This window comes from Platalea leucorodia (assembly GCF_965183815.1).
Source record: "Platalea leucorodia genome assembly, chromosome: 18".
Taxonomy (NCBI): Eukaryota; Metazoa; Chordata; class Aves; order Pelecaniformes; family Threskiornithidae; genus Platalea; species Platalea leucorodia.
The window spans coordinates 4,870,752-4,890,860 of NC_138840.1; the positions used below are offsets into that span (position 1 = coordinate 4,870,752).

At 44.9% G+C, this 20,109-nt stretch overlaps 1 protein-coding gene across 1 annotated transcript in view; it reads left to right on the plus strand.

Moving 5' to 3' along the window:
• LOC309598608 (lethal(3)malignant brain tumor-like protein 4) overlaps window positions 1–18,828 on the plus strand; it is a gene marked incomplete at both ends in the record, with an annotated part of 37,439 nt that extends 18,611 nt beyond the window's left edge. The window contains 9 exons of the mRNA XM_082329348.1: window positions 3,316–3,426; window positions 4,593–4,707; window positions 4,822–4,921; window positions 5,766–5,945; window positions 7,308–7,439; window positions 7,838–7,899; window positions 10,251–10,417; window positions 15,238–15,300; window positions 18,700–18,828. Of these exons, the coding sequence (XP_082185474.1) occupies window positions 3,316–3,426; window positions 4,593–4,707; window positions 4,822–4,921; window positions 5,766–5,945; window positions 7,308–7,439; window positions 7,838–7,899; window positions 10,251–10,417; window positions 15,238–15,300; window positions 18,700–18,828 (1,059 nt within the window). The remainder of the gene's footprint in view (window positions 1–3,315; window positions 3,427–4,592; window positions 4,708–4,821; window positions 4,922–5,765; window positions 5,946–7,307; window positions 7,440–7,837; window positions 7,900–10,250; window positions 10,418–15,237; window positions 15,301–18,699) is intronic.
• Window positions 18,829–20,109: the final 1,281 nt, after the last annotated feature.

Consider the following 20,109-nt stretch of genomic DNA (forward strand, 5'->3'; position numbering starts at 1 on the left):
TGCCGCTGGTGATGTTTGGTGGGGAAGGGAGGAAGGGGTGGGCTGTGTGCGTGTGTTTGAGGGGGAACGAGAAGCGTGCAGTTCCTCCATCAGGTGTCCTCTCCGCATGAAGTTTTAAAAACTTCTCTAAAGTATTATCACCTTGCAGTTGTGCAAATCCTTCTTCCCCTGGTTGGTTAGGCTGGAATTAAGGTAGAGTGAGAAGTTCCTATCAAGGACCTACATGTTCTACTATAGATCTTAGCTCTTCTAGGGAGGAGCCAGCTGTGCCCTCCACAGACATAAGCATGCTAACAGATGACGGAGCATCTCTGCCAGACTCCTAGATGGAGCAAGATCATCCTGCAGACTAAATCTGAGGATGGTGCTCTCAACCTTGGGAGCGCAAGCTTTTCTTTCTTACATTGGAAGCTCACTGTGAGCAGAAAGAAAACAAAAGCCTTTAAAGTAACTTCATAAAAAAACCCCATACTTTAAAGTTGATTTTTTTTTTTCTTAGCAGCTTCTTCTGCACTGCTGCTCACCTTGCTAAACTTTGTAATATGTTTAAAAACTTTTCTGTGCCGTCGTGACACTTGTCTTGATTCCTTTCGATGAAGTTAGCGCTGCAGGTTAATACCTGCTGCCCTCCTGTATATTTTGTTGGTAAGCTCTTTGGGACTGAGGAGGAAAAGCAATCAGGGAGGCCTCAGATAAGGGAGGTAAAAATCCAGCCAGACAAGTTTGATAATTGCTAGATTTCAGCAGGTGTCCATTTGAGGTTGTTGGGGGTTGCAAGGTGGGTGTCAGGGAATAGGAAGAGACTGGTTTTGCCTCTTTAGAGAACTGTAAGGCCACAGCTGGAGTTATCTGCAGCACAGCTGAACTCCAAAACATCCCTTGGATTAAGGTTTTCCAGAGTTGGGCAGACAGCATCGTCGATCACGCAGCGCAGCGTGTGAAGCACCTCGGAGCCAGCGTGCAGGATAATGAGTGAAGCTTGTCAGTAGGACATATTTGTTGCCCCCAGGGTAGGCTCAGCCCTTTCCTGAGCCGTGCTCATAAAATCCCAGCAGTGCTGGAAAACGGGAACCTTCAGAATACAAGAGCGAAAGAATGCAGCAATTGGTCTTCTACACAGTAAAGGAACAATAGAAGTAGTTTTGTAGAGACAAATATTTTGGAAAGATAATAAAACAAAAAGAAACAGTGAAGAATGACCTACTTAAAACTCCCAGTCTGAAGTCCTCAGTAATCTGTCATTACGGCACGCTTTCTGCAGATTTTCAGAATGTGTTGAGAAATGTCACCTGAAGATAACGGGGCTTTGCTCAGGACAGGGAGCCTTTTCAGTACCGAGTACTCCCTGTCTCGGATTCTTCCAAAGTGAAGTGCCTTCCCAAGGGGGAATGCAACTGCCTTGTCTGCCTCTTTTCCTGTTTTACATACGTCTCTGCAGCCGTTGTTTTGCTCCTTCAGGTATCTGGCTTTGAGAGAAGAGGAGAAGGGCCAATTCTGGCTGTCGTGAAACTCCAGAATATAAATTAGCATCCAAGACTGTGTTTTGAAAATGAGACAGAAAAAAAGAGACATTTGATATATCAACAGTTAATAGAACTCTTTCAAGATCAAACCTCGTTATTTTTCTGGCTTGGTTGGTCTGAAGTGCAAATACATGGCACAGTTATTGATTTTTTTTTTATTATTATTATTATTCCAGCTAGCAATTACAGGAAATCAGTACATAAAAATATGGGTTGAGAGCCAGAACAGGCATTTCTCACTGAATTAGTTTTTAACAGTTTTCAAGAGCTATCTTATGTAGTCTGGAGACACTGATCATCAGCACAAATAGCAGATCTTGTGTCTGGATTTCTGCCTTTTCCTCCACCCAAAAACGCAGGAGGAGACAGCTTGGTTGTCAGCATCACTATTTCAGCCCATTGTCTTGGGCTGTCCATTCAAAAACATTCAAAAGCTACTACCAAAAAGGCAGCAACCCTTCAGCAAGACTTAAGTAGCCCTGCTCATCTTCGGGGCAGGATTTTGTTCTCTAGCACTCAGGTTCCTTCCTCAGGGAAGACGGACAAGGTTGGCTGGTTCAATAAGATGCTCTTAAAACTAAAAGCAGTTTAGGTTGTCTGGCTTCCGATGTGTCGTGCGGCTGAAAGCCTGGGGATAATTGTCTGCGTCCAGGTGAAAGGGCCAAAGAGAAACTTGAGGTTTGGAGTCTGTAATCCCCTTAGCTCAGAAGTGGACCTCCTTCCCCACCCCCAGCTACTGGCAGTAAAAAGGGTAAGGAAGATAGTGAGGGAAGAGTGATTATAATCATCTTTTCATTAACCTGATCTTGTTCAAAGACATGATTTATCATCTCTTGCTAAAATCCTGACCTTTGTGTGCCAAAGTGAAGAAGGACGTGTTTTGAATGAGTATCCAGTGCTCCATAACCCCCAGCTGAGGAGGTCAGAGGAGGAATTTGCAGTCAGTCATTTAAAGATAAATGGAAAAATTGGTAAACGCTGTCTTAGAGGTTTATATCTGTGGTTTATAAACGTTACTTAGAGGTTTATAGCTGTGGGTGCTGCATAGGGCACGCATCAGGTCAAAGGACATTCTGGAGTTTTTACAAAGTAGTTTGACCGCTGGGGTTTGAGAGACGGGGGAAGTCAGCAACTGCAGGTGGGAGACTTGGTCAGCTGGAGCTGCTCGCGAGTCCCAGCACCGCAGTTCTCGGCAGTCGTCGGTAACAAGCAGATGCAGTTGTTGAAGTAGATGGTAACCTGCTGGGTGAAGGTAACTGTAATATCCAGGTGCCAAGAAGGGTGTCACTGGCACTGAGAGAATTCAGATTCAGAAGAAGGGTGTCACGTAGTGTGGTGAAGAAGGGACGGCACGCAGTGGTGTGTTTCAGGTGTTCAGGTATAAGAGTGGTGAACTGGCCACTGTCCTCGGCAGGTGTGAGATCATCTCTCTGCTGTGTTTGGGAGTTTTGCTGTCGGACTGTGGAGTCCGTGTGTTGGCGGAGCTTGTGGTAGTATCTGGCCTTTTTTCTGTTAGGGAAGTGCCTTTTGCCCTGGCTGTGAAATGCTCCTCTGCACTGAGGAAGCTCAGGCTTCCTCCTGAGTGGTTTTGGGCTGCTGACAAACAGACAGCTTAATCCTCTAGAAAACTCTGATTTTAACCTCCGAATCAGGCTGCCGTGTGAGATCAGGGGCCAAAGCTGCACAGGCATTTGAATGGTAGATGAAAAGTTCAGCGCATTTCATTCAGAGCAGGTGACTAGCTCTGAACGCCCAGACTTGTTAGCATTCTGCTTACAATCCTCTCTTTCAGCGTCCTGCTCACGGATTCCAAGTTAATATGAAGTTAGAGGCTGTGGACAGAAGAAATCCCATCTTGATAAGAGTGGCAACAATAGTTGACAAAGATGACCATCGCATCAAGGTATGACCTTGCTTCAAAGTGCAGAGCCCTTGTGCTGAGGAATATAGTGATTGGCAGTACAGAAGAAATAGTCATTTGGTGTGAGGAGCCTTGCAGATGATCTAGCCTACAGGCTTGCCCGACTGTTGATTTCTGTTGTTTTGTCCTGTTGAAATCTGATGGAATTGCCTGGTATTGTTAGTTACTGTTTTAGTGTAACTATTTTGAAATAACATTTGACAGCATGATTTTCTGTCTCTTAGCAGTTTCTGTGTGATCTGTGCGAGCGAAGGCAGCATTAATGTTCTGCTGGTGGGAAGCTACCTGACAATTTTTTTTTCCTAGCATACTTAAAGGAATACCCAAAGCAAGTTAAACCCTGGTACATGTGGGCAGCAGCTTCATTCTCCAGTATGAATTTGTTACATAAACGCATTTTGACTAATACCATTCACATAAATATATTGCCAGAAAAATCTGTTGTGCTTTGGCTTCTGAGAAATTAAGTACGAGCCAGCTAAAGTGGAGGCTGCACCGACGGAGGCTCCTCGGCCACAGGTCTCCTTCCCAAAGGGTGATTATGTGGGCAGGAGTGGAGTTTGCTCCCCATTAGCCATTTGATTCTCAGTCTCATCCCTGCGACTGCAAGCAAAAGTCAAGTTTTGCCAATATATAGTAGCATGATACTCAGTTCATACATTTGTTTGAAACTCTGCCACGTAGACAACCCACTAGCCTTTAAACGGCGGTGATCCTTGGTCTGTGTTAACCTGACCTGGATCTGAGTCCTTTCATCCAGCAGAAAATTCTGTCTTGTTCCCTGCAAAACTCACCGAACTCGTTGGCTTTTATAAGTGTTTTGGGATCCTCAGAAAACAAAACAATTAAATGAGCAGTTGTGTTTGCATAGATTTAGTCTTTGAGTATAGAGTATGCTGGAGCACCCCACGGCCTGTGCTTTCTTGCGGACCCTGTGATTTGACTGTGTCGCCGGAATCTGGTTGTTCTGTAAAACATAGATGCCGGGGTCAGGAAAACAAACAGTTACACTGAGCACAAAGGACGATTGTGCTTGACTGAAAGATTGAATGAATCAGCCCCGAGCTGAGCAAAGGCGGGGGAAGTTAAAATAAAAGCTGAGTCATGTCCTTAACTTGTCTCTCACTGAGATTGTGTGCTTCTTTTAGATACATTTTGATGGTTGGGACCGTAATTATGATTTCTGGGTCGATGCAGACAGCCCTGATGTTCATCCAGTAGGCTGGTGTGCAAAAACTGGACATGCTTTGCAAGTCCCTCTAGGTAAAGTAGATGACATCATATTGTTATGTTGAATAATTCTCCTAAGTGCAGTCTGCTCTTCAGATGCAGGGAGCATTTTACAAATCTGTTTAACTTTTTTTATTGTATTACCAGGTGCTGTTGATCGAGTGGGAACAGTGGGACAAGCGTGTCCTACTCCAGGCTGCCACGGTATCGGTCACGTCAGGGGACCACGATATGGAACACATTATACGTATGTATATGAGATCTTACGAGGGTTCTGCCTGTGAGAGTCTGACTGCTGTCCATAATAATAATAATGCAGCGATAAACACCTGCACTGCACTGAAATTATCTCAGGGTGTTTATTCTGGAGATAGTTATAACTGCAATTCCAGCTCCCTCTTGTGTCTAAATGTGCTGTTTCATCATAAATTCTGTTTACACCAGTATAATCATTGCAACTGCAATGCAATCCAACATGGATTAATTCACTCCAATTTCTACATTCCAGCATTACCGAAGGGATTTTTTTTGTAAGATAATATACCTAAGGACAGCATGCAAGGAGACAGTTGAAGAGGGAGGGAGTGCGGGCAGACTTTTAAAGTATAAGAGCGAGGAGAGCGAGCTCACATGTTGTGCTCTGCCTTTTGATTTCTTATGTGCTCTTGGAAAAGGACGGTTTTTCTCGATTAAACTATTTTAAAGAGCAAGAAGACAATCTCAGATGGGAGGTCTGAAGATGTAGTAGTATATAATGTGGTAAAGGGCTTTGCATTTTTCAGAGTGAAAGTTGCAGGACTCTCTTATTTCATGAAACATTGTTTAGACAAACAGGTTACAGAGGAATAGCTCTTCTTGTTCTCTGAGGTGACTCTTTAAAAACATGACTTTGGTTTCTAATTCTGCCATGTAGTCCCCTGCTTTCCCGCATCTAAAGCTGGGTAATAACATCGCCCCGAGTGGTTTTGGCCTCACTTTTTCTGGGTTTGTTGATGGATATGTCTGCCTGAGGCTAGTAAGAGTGTATGACTTCAAAACATGCATCGTCATCTCTCTCTCTCTTTTTTTTTCTCTTTTTTTCTTTAACACAGGTTAGTTGGCTGCCCGTATTCTGATGTGAACCTCAACAGAGAAAACTTGTTACAGGACCGCCTGAGTGGGGAGAGACCTTCCCCCAGCCACAGCATGCAGAAAGCCAAGAGGCTGGAGACTCCTGCCCCGTTTCTGTTGGGAGCAGGAGAGTCTTCTCAGGAGGACTCTCCACAATCCCGGTGAGCTGAACCCTTTTCTTGGCCAGGGACTGGGGAGCAAAACCATTTTACAAGGCTGAAAAACACAGGAATTGGCAGAGAAGCAGCAGAGCATTGAGTTCATCTGTCTGTAATATTGACCCATGCCCCAGACGCTCTTAACCCAGAGCAGTGCACTTTTATACCCTCATATGCCTTAATAGGTTTCTTGATTCCTTAATCCTGCTGCTCTGGTCACATTCCAACAAAGGAAATTGCATTCTGTCTCCATAAATTTTTCCTTGCTGTTTCAATTTAAAATATATTCTTTTCCTTCGTTTCCTGTCCTAAAACTGTCAAGCAAGGTTATTTTGCACTATTAAACTGTAACTGCAATCCACCCCAGTCGGCTGCATTACACTGGTAGGCGTAACGACTGTATGTGTATCGCTTGGCAAACAAGATATTTTATTTTCTTACATGAAAATCTTGGAATTGAGTATCACTGAAGCAAACTGTGTATTGGTTTTTGGACTGCAGGAGGCAGTTAAAATGTGTCATGGGACAGACCCAGACACGAAGGCTTTTATTATTGTCACCTTTAGTGTGTACGAATCCAGTCTCACTAGAGCAAACTCCAGCAATACTTCTGGTCTTTGTTGTATATAAAAGCGTATATACATTTGTTTTGCTTAGATTTACAACGTTTTCAAGATATATTTGGCCAGAAAAAAGGAGTACTTCTTTCCCCTCCCCAGCATACGTGGCTAAAGTTTACCTCCTCCCATCCCAGAAATGTGCAGGGGTCTCCATTTGCTAACCTCAACACCAGAATTGATTGCATTTCGATGGCGCTGTTACCATAAAGCTCTCTCGGGAGCTTTGGGATTCTCCCAGAATAAATGGCATTCTAAAATTGTAATATATTTCTGTTCTTCTAAGTATTTCATTTCCCAATAATGCAGGGAGGTCTGAATTCAGTATGCAATAAAAAACCTGATAACACCTTCCTGCTTGTCCTTGCTTGGGCAGCTGTGTAGCTCAGTTTGTGCATCAAACTCAGTCATGGAGACTCTTAAATGTTATCCGGACGTATCAAGATTCAGAAATCTTAAATCTCTTGATTTCACCAGAACACATGCTTCAGTGGGTTTCTTGTAGCTGCTGGGATCAGAGCCTCAGTCCACAGGGGCTGATTTATTTCACATAATCTCTCTCAATCTGCACTGAACAGCAAAAAAGCACTTTGTACTGTGCCAGTAGTGATGGTGGGGGAGAGGAAAGCTTCTGCCACTAGGTGGTAGTTGTTGCTCTCACTTGCAAGGAGCAGCCAGCTTTGCTCTCCTGCGGGAAAAGGGAACAGAGGATGTCAGTTTAGCAACTATCATTTATCTGTCTTTCCAGAAAATCTGCACAAGACAGTGAAAAGTCATGTCAAAGCAGTGTTCACAGTCTGTCGGAACAGTCTGAAAACAACCAAGAGCGAGACTGGGTAGAAGAGGATTCCTCTGCAGACATCAAAGCCAATCCGAAAAAGTAAATAAGATTTTTGTGATGTATTTTCATGCGTTAACAGTTGTGTTTCTTGCTGCTGCTGCTATATCTGAAATAAGATGTAAATCATAACTTAGAACAGCCCGATTTGATCAGAGATTTGCAGCATAGGGTTTTAGAATGACATGGTAAATCTCCTCCCTTCCTCCTGTTATTTTGGGCCCTCTCTTTCCTGCAGTAAACTCAAATCTGAGTTCTAGCCATGAATTTAATAGCACAGTCCTTAGCTTAGAGAGAGACGTCAGGGACAGAGCAGTGCTATTGCTTATTTTAAGAGGGAAAAGGTTTTGGTTCCTAAAAGTCCCATTAATCTCTGTATAGAGAAGAAATTATATCATATTTGTGTATCTTTTGAAACGTTTTGTAATTGATGCTTTCAGGCTTGGGTGCTCGCATGCCTATATAAAGTTCCAGCTGGTGAAACAGGAAAGCAGTGCGAAAGGTTGGTTAAATCTTATTTCTTTCCCTGTCTGTGTGCATGTATGTGCAATATACCACAGTCACAAGGAGCATTTTAAACTTTACAGCTTTTTTGTCTTCGATTCCACAGTCAAGAGAAAGCACATGCTGGAGGTGATGGTAATGGTAGTCTTTCTTCCTCTAAAATGAGGAGGAAAGGTAAAATTACTTAGAAGTGAAATATTTAATACTTTGCAGAGCGAAGCCTCATATTTATTAACTGAGAAGTCAAGCTTGCACCATCTCTTGTGCCTCTGTATACTCTTCTGAAGCGGCGAGGGGTTTTTGTTCCCCAGGCAGTGGATGACCATCCCGCTGACAGAGCCAGCAGAGGTGACAACGGAGACTTGGTCAAAACCTGGCAGATAGCTTAAGTTCCATCAGCTTCTTTCTTTAGACCCCACTGGGTATTCAGAAACATAATTAGAATCATTTTGGGTGGTAACTTTTTTAAGGTTCTCCTAAGGATGACAAATAAAACAAAAAATTAAGGAGAAAAACAATGCTTTTTTTTTTTTTTTCCTGGTACGTGACAGGTTAAGTTTTGAGAGAAGCTTCCTGATATCACTTTAGCAAACCATATGCTTAACTTTCAGATTTACTATAAAAAGCTATTTCAGAGAACCAAGCTGACCAGGCTTTTAGGAGGATTTAACATGGTAATAAGTCTGCAATCAAAAATAGCTAAGCAGGCACAAACTGGGACAGGTGCCTAGCTTTTTTTTTTTTTTTTTAATACTCATTTTTACCTAGTGCTGACTTCTGCAGGCAGAGCTGGAGAAGTCTGCCAGCTACGGGCTGCAGTTGCAGCTGGCAGGGGAAGCTGTCTGCTCTCCCTTTGCATTCACCTTAAACAGAGTGATGGAAATCAGTGGCGGGGAATTCTGCAGTAAGCCACTGACCTGTAATTTCACGATTACCCGGAGCTTTCATCCCGTCTATGTTTAAACTATTAGAACACTGCTTCCTTCTCGGAGGGAAAATAATTTCTTTAGATTGTGGTTTGGATGCTTACCCCCGAGGATTTGGGCTTAGTGAAGAAAAGGAGACAGTCTGCGATAGAAGCAGCGCTCGCCCCGCAGGGACGTGGCAGTACATAAAACCCCCCTGCCACCGGGGAGGTGAGGAGTAGGTGACAGCCCTCCCAGGAGCCGTGTCCTGTGCCCTGTTGTCACCAGGGGCATCATCTCCTGAACTGAGCAGTTCTTACTCAGGCTTTGTTGTTTTAAATTCTCCTCCTTTGGTCTCCTTATTAGAAATAGAGACCTGTATTTGATGCTGTCCTTTAGGAGGTGGAGACGAGGTAAGGTGACACAGCTGGGGACAAGGGAGTGACCTTTCACTAGATCAGGCTCTACCTCCAGGGCTGCTTTCACTTCGGCTGGCGAGGAGCAGGCAAATCATGGAAAGTTGCTTTTTCTTTACAATACTATTTTCCTTTGTGCTTTACATGTAGCGACTGGCGCACCCGACAGATCCTTACACACCATCCTACTAACAACCATTCGTGCTAACAGTGAGCAAACCCAGCAGAGGCGAGCGGCAGCCGTACCGGCGCTGAGCATGCCGAACCTTTCTGAAGGCAGGAACAAACTGGGAATTTTGTACGGTTGCCACGGGATGGCGCCGGGCAGCCTGCGCACCCCGCACACAGGCGGGGGGTGAGGGGACAGCACACGTTCACCGCTGTGAACCAGAGGAATATTTCCCATCTTGTTTCCATCCTCTGCTTCGCTTCCTGTTGTATAACCAGGCACGGCCCTGTAGGACCATGACTCTGCACTACTGGAGTGATCTCATTAGGGAGGGGTGATTTCTTCCTTTTTTTGCCTTGATTTTTAAAGCTTCCGTCACTTGACACATGAGGCGAGAGTCAATGTCTGGAGGTAACGTGCAGCACTCCTGGCCTGGGGGAGTCTCCTGGGGAGGCAGCGAGCCCAGGCCATCGCTGGCACACGTAGCACTCTTCGCAGGCTGGCTACAGCTGTGAGCTGGAACAATGCCATTAGTTTCCAGCCGAAGATGCTGTTACCAGAACTCCTCCACCTTGTCAATAAAACGCTGCAAACATCTTCTCTATTAGCAGCATGACATCATTTTCCAGGGAAGAAGCTAATGATAAAGCCTCCAGCCTGGCAATCTGATCTTTTTTTCTTTCTCCTTCTTGGGAGGGTGGGAGGAATGCCCTGAAAGCTCAGGGTGCCATGCAGTAGCCGTGCCTGGCCGGCTGCTTGCCCTGCCTTGCTTTTTCCTCCAGTGTGACCCTTCCACCTCCTGTGTTGTAATTGCTCCTACTTGAAGCCTTGCTCTGACTTGTCTCGTTTCCTTTTCCAGACCCTGACTTGGATCTCCAGCAGGCCCTCCACCAGTCCATCTTCATGCCTTCCCTGGCCTCTAACCCGACCCATCGCCTCCATCTCTGCTGGGAGCAGCACTGCAAGCTCTTGCCAGAGGTCTCGGGCCTCACAGCCAAACACGTGGCCAAATGGACCGTGGAAGAGGTGAGTTACCTGTTCCCTCTTCTGCTCTCTCGCGGTGCGGGACTGACAGAGCCCTCCTCTTCTGGAGTGCTAATTGGAAGACATCTTTATTTTCTTTCCTAGGCAATGCTTTTCTGTTTGCTTTGCATATGCCATAGCTGACTCAGCTAGAAGTTATACCCAAGTCCCTTTACAAAGGAGGGGGAGGATCCCTGTTAACCCTCTGGTGTCCATGGCTCATTTCCCTGAATAGGATTCCCTCCCTTTCTTTGTTTATTTACCCCTTGATCTTTTAGTCCTCGGGCCTGAACCATGATTCTGACAGCAGATTCCATTTCTCTCTGATCTCCCCCCCCCCCCCCCCATGACTTTGCTGCTGATTCACTTTTATATTGTAGTTAATTCCAAACTGCACAGTGCATGCCCACTCCTCCTGCGTCTCCCTGCCTGATTCCTCTGGAACAAAACTGCCCACAGCCTGACCTGATTTCTGACAGAGGTAGCTGTGCAGCTGGGGATACGTCTCTGCAGTTCTAGCTCTTGAGATGTCTCCTGTAATTAGGTGGCGTGTGAAAAAGCCGGTATCTTTTGTGTGCTGAGTAGTTGGTTTTTGCCTCGATGCCTTGGGCATAAATAATATTTGTATCTCCACTTGGGAAGTGGTGACAATTTGGATCCTGGCGCTTAATCGCAGGCCATTTAATTCAAGAGAAATGTGCTGTAATGTTGCACTTGCAAGGATGTAGGTAATCTGCAAAGCAGGAAAAAGGTGCTGTTCTTCATGATGCATAGAGGATCTTCAGAGACTTTTAGAAAGTGCATTTTCCCTAAGTGCCTCTTACATCAGATAAATCCAATCTTGACTTTGCTTTTCATGCTGGAGGTCTGCTAGGAGTCTGGTGGGATTGCAGTATCACAAGAAACAGGAACCACAGCAGTTGTGAAGGGGTTAGAGCAATTAGTGTGGCTGTTTTAAAACTTCGTCCTTTTTTGTTGAGGTTTTTTTTTTTGTAATGAGAATGTGTTTGAACTAAATTCATAGCAAGGAAGAAAAAATCTCTCTGAAAGATTTGCTGTTCATATCCTTATTTTGAGAAAGCTTCCAATGATCTTTTCCACAAGGTCTTTTAAAAAATCAATAAAGGCAGAAGGAGGTTAATCCTCTGACATGAGAATCAGAATCTCTTTCTTTTGGATAAAACATGGAGGCTGGTTCATGGAAGAACAGAGTCAGGATACAAGCCAAATAAAATTTGTCCTTTGCATTTGACCTTTAAAGCAACTGCTGGGTAAATTTAATTGGGATATTAGTTTGATAACGGATGAATGTAAGCAGGGACCACAGGGCATGAATGCAGGGCACTGGATATAGCGGTTCAAAACCCAGAATACCCTGAACTGTGCTGTGTGCTGCAGCCTGAAACAACTGATGAAGTTTCGACTGCCAGTGGGAGTGTGAATGGCACATTAAAAAGATCAGTTGCAGCACCACGATGGACTGGCTAAAGTCATTACAGGTTTTGTCTTGAATTTCAGTAAAGTGGATTTGGTTTTGCAAATGACATTCATCACAGATTCCCATAGGAATCAATTTGGCCTCTGTATGAGCACTTGCAGGATCAGCATGTGCAGTAAAATGTAGCCGCAGGTCTGGAAGATGAAAGCAGCAGGACTTTCTGTGTTTTAGTGAGTCCAAACTAGATTTGATCTGCCGGCATTTGGGCTCCTAACATCTTCCTACAGGGCAACCATTTGCCTTTGGGTTGTGCTTTGAACTCTGCTGCACAAAGGAGGCCATTCTGCTGATCTGAAACAAGAGCGGCGGGGGTGTAAAATTCTCCTTTGGTTTCAGACCGAGGAACTGTTTTTATTTTATAAAACCCACATTAAGGAAGAAAATGTTGCTTTAAGTCTCTCTTGGTTGAGAACAGCTGAAATGGCAGAGCAGCAGCTGTATTAAGGGGCCCTCAAGCTAAGAAACTTGGTAACTCTGAACAGTCAACAAGAGTAGTTACTTTAATGCAGCTTTGTTATTTATTGAAAGCTTCCTGCCATGTTTTCAGAGTGAAGGATATTGAATCACAGAAGAACATTACTATGTGCTAGACTTGTATTGTTCATGAGTTAATCCTGCATCAGATGCTAACACCTTGTGGGAGGACTGTCCTTGTGCTAATTGCTGGTGCGTTACTAAATCCCGGTTAAACGCAGCTCCTCTCTGCACAGTCTCACGAGGCATTGTCAGTTCTGCTGTAGCTGGATATTAACGGGGTGCTGCATGAGGCTACCTTCCAACTTTACCGAAAAGTTACACCAATACTGTGCTGGTTTCAATATATCACACATCTGGGATTGCATCAGCACCTTCCATATGGGTTGCATGGTGTTTCTAAGGTGTTCCGAGAATTGCATAAAGCTCTTTTTCACCCCCCTTCCCCAAGGCAGTTGTAGAGCAAGATGCCCCCACCAGATAGCTCTGTGAGCACTGAGGTTGTTACAGCAGGAAGGGCAGGCAGGCGTTCACCTCCTCAAAGGAAAAGCCCTGATCTGCCTGATCCCGCTGTGCTCCCAACCTGTCTGACTCCTCTCCCACCCTCATCTTGAGCCCCTCCGGCCTCACCCTTTCCCTTGGTTCAGGGCTTCACTGCCACCGTCGTGGGGCTGTGTTGGTTTCCTCTAGCCCATGGTGTTACTGTGCTTTGGCCTTGTGCACCCGAGCCTCCCTTGTGCCTCAACTGCCACGTCGTGGTTTGGGGAGCCTCCCTTGTCCCTCAACTGCCACGGCATGGTTCAGGGAGCCTCCCTTGTCCCTCAACTTCCACGTCGTGGTTCGGGGAGCCTCCCTTGTCCCTCAACTTCCACGTCGTGGTTCAGGGAGCCTCCCTTGTCCCTCAACTTCCACGTCGTGGTTCAGGGAGCCTCCCTTGTCCCTCAACTTCCACGTCGTGGTTCGGGGAGCCTCCCTTGTCCCTCAACTTCCACGTCGTGGTTCGGGGAGCCTCCCTTGTCCCTCAACTGCCACAGTGTGGTTCGGGGACTCTCCTCCCCCAGCAGTGATGGGCCAGGCAGGTCACTGCGGCTCGGTGGAACCCAGGGTCTGGCTCGCATCCTGGGGACCTTCTCTCCTGTATTCTCCTCTTGCATCCTCCTTCCCTCTCTTGTCTCCATTTCTGGAAAACCCCAGGACTCCTGTTTGTTTAAAAGGCCACTCCTGCGGCACACAGTGCTTGCAGTGTCCATACAAATGACTTCTGAGACGGATCAAGGGCCCGTCACTCCGTGTCCGTGACAAGAGCCAGCAGCAATTGTGCAGGGAAGGACACAGGAGCAAGGCACGCTCAGATCATTCCCGGGGAGATTTCTACCAGCCTCTCAATACTGTAGGCACTAAAGGGCACTTAACCATCTCGCCCCCCCGGGGTCCAACTGTCTCTTAAATTCTGGAAGGTACGAGACCCTGCAGGAGGAATTTCATTTGTGTTTTAATTATAAGGGGCAAGGAGGAATTCAAAAAGAAAGTAGTATTTTGTTATTTGTTTATAATAGGAGTTTGCACTTCTATAGAAGAAAATTCGGAGTCACTGCCCGATGGAGATGTGGATTTTAGGGGTTCCCTTTAAAATGGAGCTGTCCCTACTGGCAGAAGATAAGGGCGAAACACGAGGGATGCTCTGCGTTCAGCTTACATAACAGAAACAACGGGAGTCAGAGCTGTTCACCAAAAATCGGCTTCTGCCAGGGTAGAGCAGAACCGGAGGGCATGCTGACAGCTCCGTTCCTGCGTGGTTGGAGCTGGGGGAAGGGAACGAGTATTAGTCAAGTGGTGGGATCAGCCGGAGATGCAGTGACGCGATTTAGGAGAGAGCCTGACAGTCGTGAGTTAAAGGGAAGCTCGTATTTGACAGTGAACCCTCCTGTTTGTCCGTTTGTGTTCATGGAAAAAATGTCACATCTGTAATAACTCAAATGAATATGCTTCATGAAACAGAGCTGTTCCTGCAAGGGAGCATCCAATTAGCATGAGATGTTTGATCTGATTATGCCTCAATATACAAATCTTCTATGAACCAGTGGAGCTACAGCTGGAGAAGACAATACCTATTAAGTCATCCTCCACTGCGTTCAGGACTGCTCCTCGCGCTACTTAGTGTTATATAATGTAATCCAAGGGCTGCTTGCATGTCTCCGGGGAGATTATTCCAAATGTTAACATATTTCCTGCTTAGAAAGGTTTTCCCTAATGTGAAATGTAAAATTAACTTGTACTCGTTTAATCCTGTTGGTTCTGTGGATCCTGTGCACCCACCATGGATTAAATAAAAACGAAACGCCTTTCCTTCCCAGCTCTTCTCCCTTCTGTATGTTGGTAAACCAGCAGTCCTCATTCGGTTGGTTTATCTTGTCTCTTAAAGGCATGTCATCATGGGAAACTAAATCCTTATTTCTTTTTGATTTTACTTTCCAGCAATACCATAGAGAAAGTGAAGTTGTGGATGGGTTTAAAATAGTATGGCCATATACGGCTTTTAATCTGTAAAAATATTGTTGCTATTTTATAAAGATCCTTTTGAGCAATGGAGAAACTGGACTTTTACAGAAAGATAAATGGTCAAAAGGCAATACAGAAAGTATTATGGGTAACCAGAATATGCTTTGCAGGGGTGTTGCAGCAACAGCCCAGTAATGTTTTGCATATAAACCCTTCATTAATGGGAGAGTTATAAGTATTAAAGTTTTAAAAATTCTTGCATATAGTACTCATGTATAGAAATATGACCTTTTTGCTTGACGATACCCCATTTTAATTGTCCATATTTCTCTTTTCCCAAATGTAATTCCAGGTGGTAAGCTTTATCCAGCGTTTACCTGGTTGCAAAGAACAAGCGTCTGTTTTCAGGGAAGAGGTAAGTCGAGTCTGCCCGACTCCTGTGCTGTGCGGCTGGCGGCTCCGACGGCAGTGAGGTGGTTTTATACCCCCGTTACTCTGGAGTTACAGTGCAGAGAGCAAAGACATGCTCAGACTTGTCATTAAAGAGCCTGTGGCATTTAGGAGGCAGCTTCGGCATCGAGCTGAATTCCAGCACGGCTAATTGCATTCTGCTGCTTTAAGTTTCCCCTGCAGTTCCAATCGCTGGGCTTATGCTGAACATCCTGTCTTGGACTATCGTGCCGTGGGTTTGGCATCGTTATAAAGATGTCCTGTTGGAATGGTGCAGTGAAGATCTCATCTGCTCCCTCTAACGAGCGCGTATGCCTGCTTCTCTCGGTGAGGCTGGCAGTCGTAGGGTTTCCCAGGAATCGCTGGCTTCCCCCACGGGCTGAGGTGAGAGCAGGAGGGGAACCTTTCCTTGAACCAGCAGTGGCTGGGAAATCAGAGCATCTCCTGCATGCAGCGTGTCCTGTCTTTGCTGCCACTTGCTGGGCCGAGTCTGCTCCCTGCCTGTGGCGCGTTCACCACGGCTTCTGAGAAACCGCAGCTAGCGCGGGGTATGGCTGCCCTCTTTCTTAGCACGCTTCTTTGCGTGGATCATAGACACTTGGGCTCTGTTGAGTGCTTCGGCCTCCAGTTACATTGCAGGTGTGACTTGGAGATGCTTTATGAGCCCCTGGTGAATTTGCACAGACGTACCTCCCCTTCTATCATCACAGCTCTCCTGCTCTGATTGTAAGAGCTCGAGGGAAGAGGCTGTACCTTCTCTGTTCTGTGCGGCGCTGAGCACACCCTCGGTACTGAGGAAAAGCATTGCACGTTGTAGCGACTGCAAAGGGCAGGTTTTTAATAGATGACTGCTCCCCAGAGCTGGCTTTCTTTGAGGATGAATCAGGCTGTAGTGCATTTTATGGGATTTATGTATCTGTATTTTGTTTTCCCTTGTTTTAAAAAACATGCACGCACACAAAATACAAAGCAAAAGAAACAGAGGCTTGCAAAAAGCACTATTCACAGTGTAACAGTATCGTGGAATGCTCGTTAATTGAATATAGTGGGAATAATGAAATTTATTCGAATGAACCAGTCTTTCAGTGTAGCCGAGTGTAAAAGGTGCATCCTGATTTCTAGTGAAGATGTATTCAGAGGTGAGGGTTTGGTAGGTAAGATGGAACTAGCAAATCTTCTAATGAATCCAACCATTCACAATGTATTTTATTTCTTCCAGCCGTAATTTAAACGGGTCCTGAACACAGCGACTGCTTTCTGGTTCAGAGAGCGGATAGCCATGTTCTATTTTAATACCTTACTTTCTACAGCCTCAAAGTATGATTCCCTATGCCAGATGAGAGGGGCTTGGGTTGTTTTTCAGGTTCATGCTCAAACCAAATTGTCCGTTTGAAATTAAAACCCTTTTAGCAGTTTGGCTTTGGCCCTAATTCAGGTGTGAGTGACGGGACTGCTGAGCTCCCCTCGCGTTGTCCGTTAGCTGTAATCAGGCCTTTGAGTGCTCGCCGTTGAGGATAAATAAATCCCTTGCAGGCTTCTCTTGGCGGGGGAGAGAGGGATAAGTTGCTGCTTACATTAGGAACGAAGAGAACAAATTGTGCACAGAATTTTAAAAACCATCCAAATAAGATGGAACAAAGAAATTAATAATAAAGCACAGGCACTGATACTGTGCTTGTTTCTAGGTCCAGTTCAGGGAAGGTCTGTTTAAAATAAGCATCTTTCAGGCAATGCAGTGAAAATGAAGCATAGTAATAACATTGGACTCAAAAACATTTTGAAATGTAGGGCTGTTTTCCAGCAGTTTTCTGCTACTCTTGACTCTATATTATTTAATTTAAGCAGCAGTCCATTTGTTTCAAGCTATTTTTGACATGTTCATTGCTGTAGTGTAGACTCTAGGCAGCTTGTCGATGAGATTCGGGGATCTTGTGTGGCCATCTGTGGACTGGGAGCACTGCTGTCATTTCCAGTGTACATACTGGGAAGTTAAGTAACTTGCTAACGCTCTCTTGTGTTGTTAGAGAAGGGGAAACCAAATCTCCTGGCTCCCAGCTCTTTGCTTTAATTTTATGTTTGTCCAAGTTTATCCAATGTATCCTCTTCCACCAGTCACTGACGTCCAAAAAAATTCTAGTTAGGGAGACTACAGAAATAGAAGAATTGTTATTCTGGATGAGCTGAGTGTCCGGTGTTGTCTGCTGCACTGGTGAACATCAAGTGAGAGGACAAGATGCTGTCAGTCCCTGTAAATGGACTTTAATGGAATAACTTCAGGAGACACATACTGTTTGTCTGTGTCCATTAATCTTTGGCTTCTTCCCTGCAGCATTTGGGGTTTATATTAATTATATCTGTGTTGTCTCTGTGGATGTTCTTGTAAACCCAAGTAAATTTTTAACCTCTTCTTAAAATAGTATGTTATGATTTCACTCGCTGCTACATAGAGCATCCTTTATTTTCACAATGTAGTATGTTTTTCACTTGCTTACTCTGAATCTAATCAAATATCTCCTTGCTGATGGATTAGGAGGGTGTTTAGAAGCCTAGTGAGATGACGTGTCTTTACTATGCCTTGTTTTATATAGCATATGTTCTCTTTTACCATGTGCTAAGCAAGCCTGTTTAGCGTCATTGAAAACGATTGAAACTACTTTTTCTCCTTTAAACAGAGCCTTGTTGTCTATGGGCGTAGTACGTACTAGTTGTGAGAGGAGCCAGATGTTCACATCTCAGGAATTTTTCTCATCTGTAAGGTTTTTAGCAGAGCTGACCAAGAAAAACAGAAGAAAATGTGTTTGGCTTTAAATTTTACCCTGAACAGCTTAACAGGAGTCGAAGAGTCTATGCAATGACAGTGTGTAATGAATGCACTAGGAAATGGTGATTTTATATTTCTAATCATCGTAGATCAGCGTAATATATTAATTCTTGGATAGCTGCCTCCTGAAGACTTGCATTCTGGATTTCCTGATCTAATTTCTGGCCACAGATTGCGAATAGGCTGTAAGATTTTTGATGGTTGTTGGCTTTTTAGAGCAATTATAGTGAATATGAAGTCTAATGAACCAGCATCCTCCTCATGGTCTCTCCGTAAGCCTTGCTGACACTCAGGCTTCTCCGTTTCTAGAAAAAGGGCTGCTGGATGAGGCCTAAGACCCTTGGAGAGGGCAGCATGCCTGGACACCTCACAGGCATGTGGGTGCTGGAACTAGGGAGAAATACAAGGTTTCAGCCTTCAGAGCTGTGTTTGTACTTTCATTCCTCAAATCTAAGTACTTTGTTTCACTGAATGACCAGAAGTGAGAATTCTGCCTATCTCTTGATGGTAATCATTATCTTATGTTGTGTTTCCGACCTCTAGCAGATAGACGGTGAGGCCTTCCTGCTCCTGAACCAGAGCGACATAGTTAAAATACTCAGTATCAAGCTGGGTCCTGCCCTGAAGATCTACAACGCCATTCTCATGTTCAAGTCCGCAGAAGACAACTGAGAAGAGCCCTTTGGCAGAGCCCACGAGGAATTGTCAGGGAACAGATCTTCCAACTGAGAGCATTACAACATGCCGAACAGGCAGATTGGGACTCAGATGTATTTTAAGTAGAACTTATTAAAAATTTTTTGAGGACATAAAAATCCTGCCACAGTCTGGAATATGGGGCAGCTTCACTTCCAAGAAGAGGATATTATTATATTTTGTAATTGAATTTGGTTTTGATATATCAATCTCTTTTTGAGATCTAGAAGAAACCTCCGGTTATAAGGGGAATCCAGGGTAACATTGGTGGAGCTGCAATAGCAAGAAGAAAGCTATGAGTAAAATGACTGCTGTGTCCAATGATAGTGCCTGAAAGAGAGACTGAGTTATCACCAGCATGTTTAATATATTCTGTATGTATGAAAACCTCTGAAAAGGGAGTAAGAAAAGAGGAGAAAGATGCACTTCAGAGCAACTCACCTGTATCCTTCAATGCTGTGACTCAAGAGCTGACCTTTTCAGGACTGATTTTTAAATTCCTGTTTCTCCTACTGATCCTCGTTGTTCTAATACCCTTGGCTATCGGGCTGCTTACACCACAGCAGAAAGGTACCATGGGCAAAGGGTTTCCATCAGTGATGACTTGCATCATTTCGGGTAACAAGCAAAATGCTCTCATTCATGCCACCAGACAGCGGGAAGCAAGCCCTGTGTAGACAGGCTTTGGGTAGGCAAACATCTGCCATAAAGTTGTCTCCCACAGGAGACAAAGATAAATATTCTAGCTGTAATTCTCCTGACAGTGCTTTTGTGCAACTGCTGTCTGGACCAGGAACATCTTACGGGAAAACAGCACAATCAGGAGCACTTGGGAGTTTGATGGGTTCATTCTTGTCCTCTCCACTGTCAGCCAAATGCTGGGAATACGAGTTGGAGTCGCAGCACTGGCCAGCATATGCGTACAGATGCAGACAGATTTCCTAGAAACAATTTGCTTTTATTTTTAAACCAGCAAAACCCATGAGCCTTTTCAGCCTCCAGGTGGACTTTGGTCTGTTCTACCGAAGAGTCAGCGTGCTGTAGCAGCAGGGCACCAGCTCCTCTGCCTCTCTAGTGGCAAGGCAGGCAGAGCACACAGGGAGGTTTGGCTGGAGGGGAATCAGGGTTTGAAGAGAGAGCAAAACGAGGTAGGAATTAGTTCTCGAAAGAGAGAGCTGATCTGCGTCAGGGAGGAAGCAAAGCTTGTGTTCCTGTGCATGCAATCGGTGCTCTCCTGGCAGTAGGGGAGCACGAGTA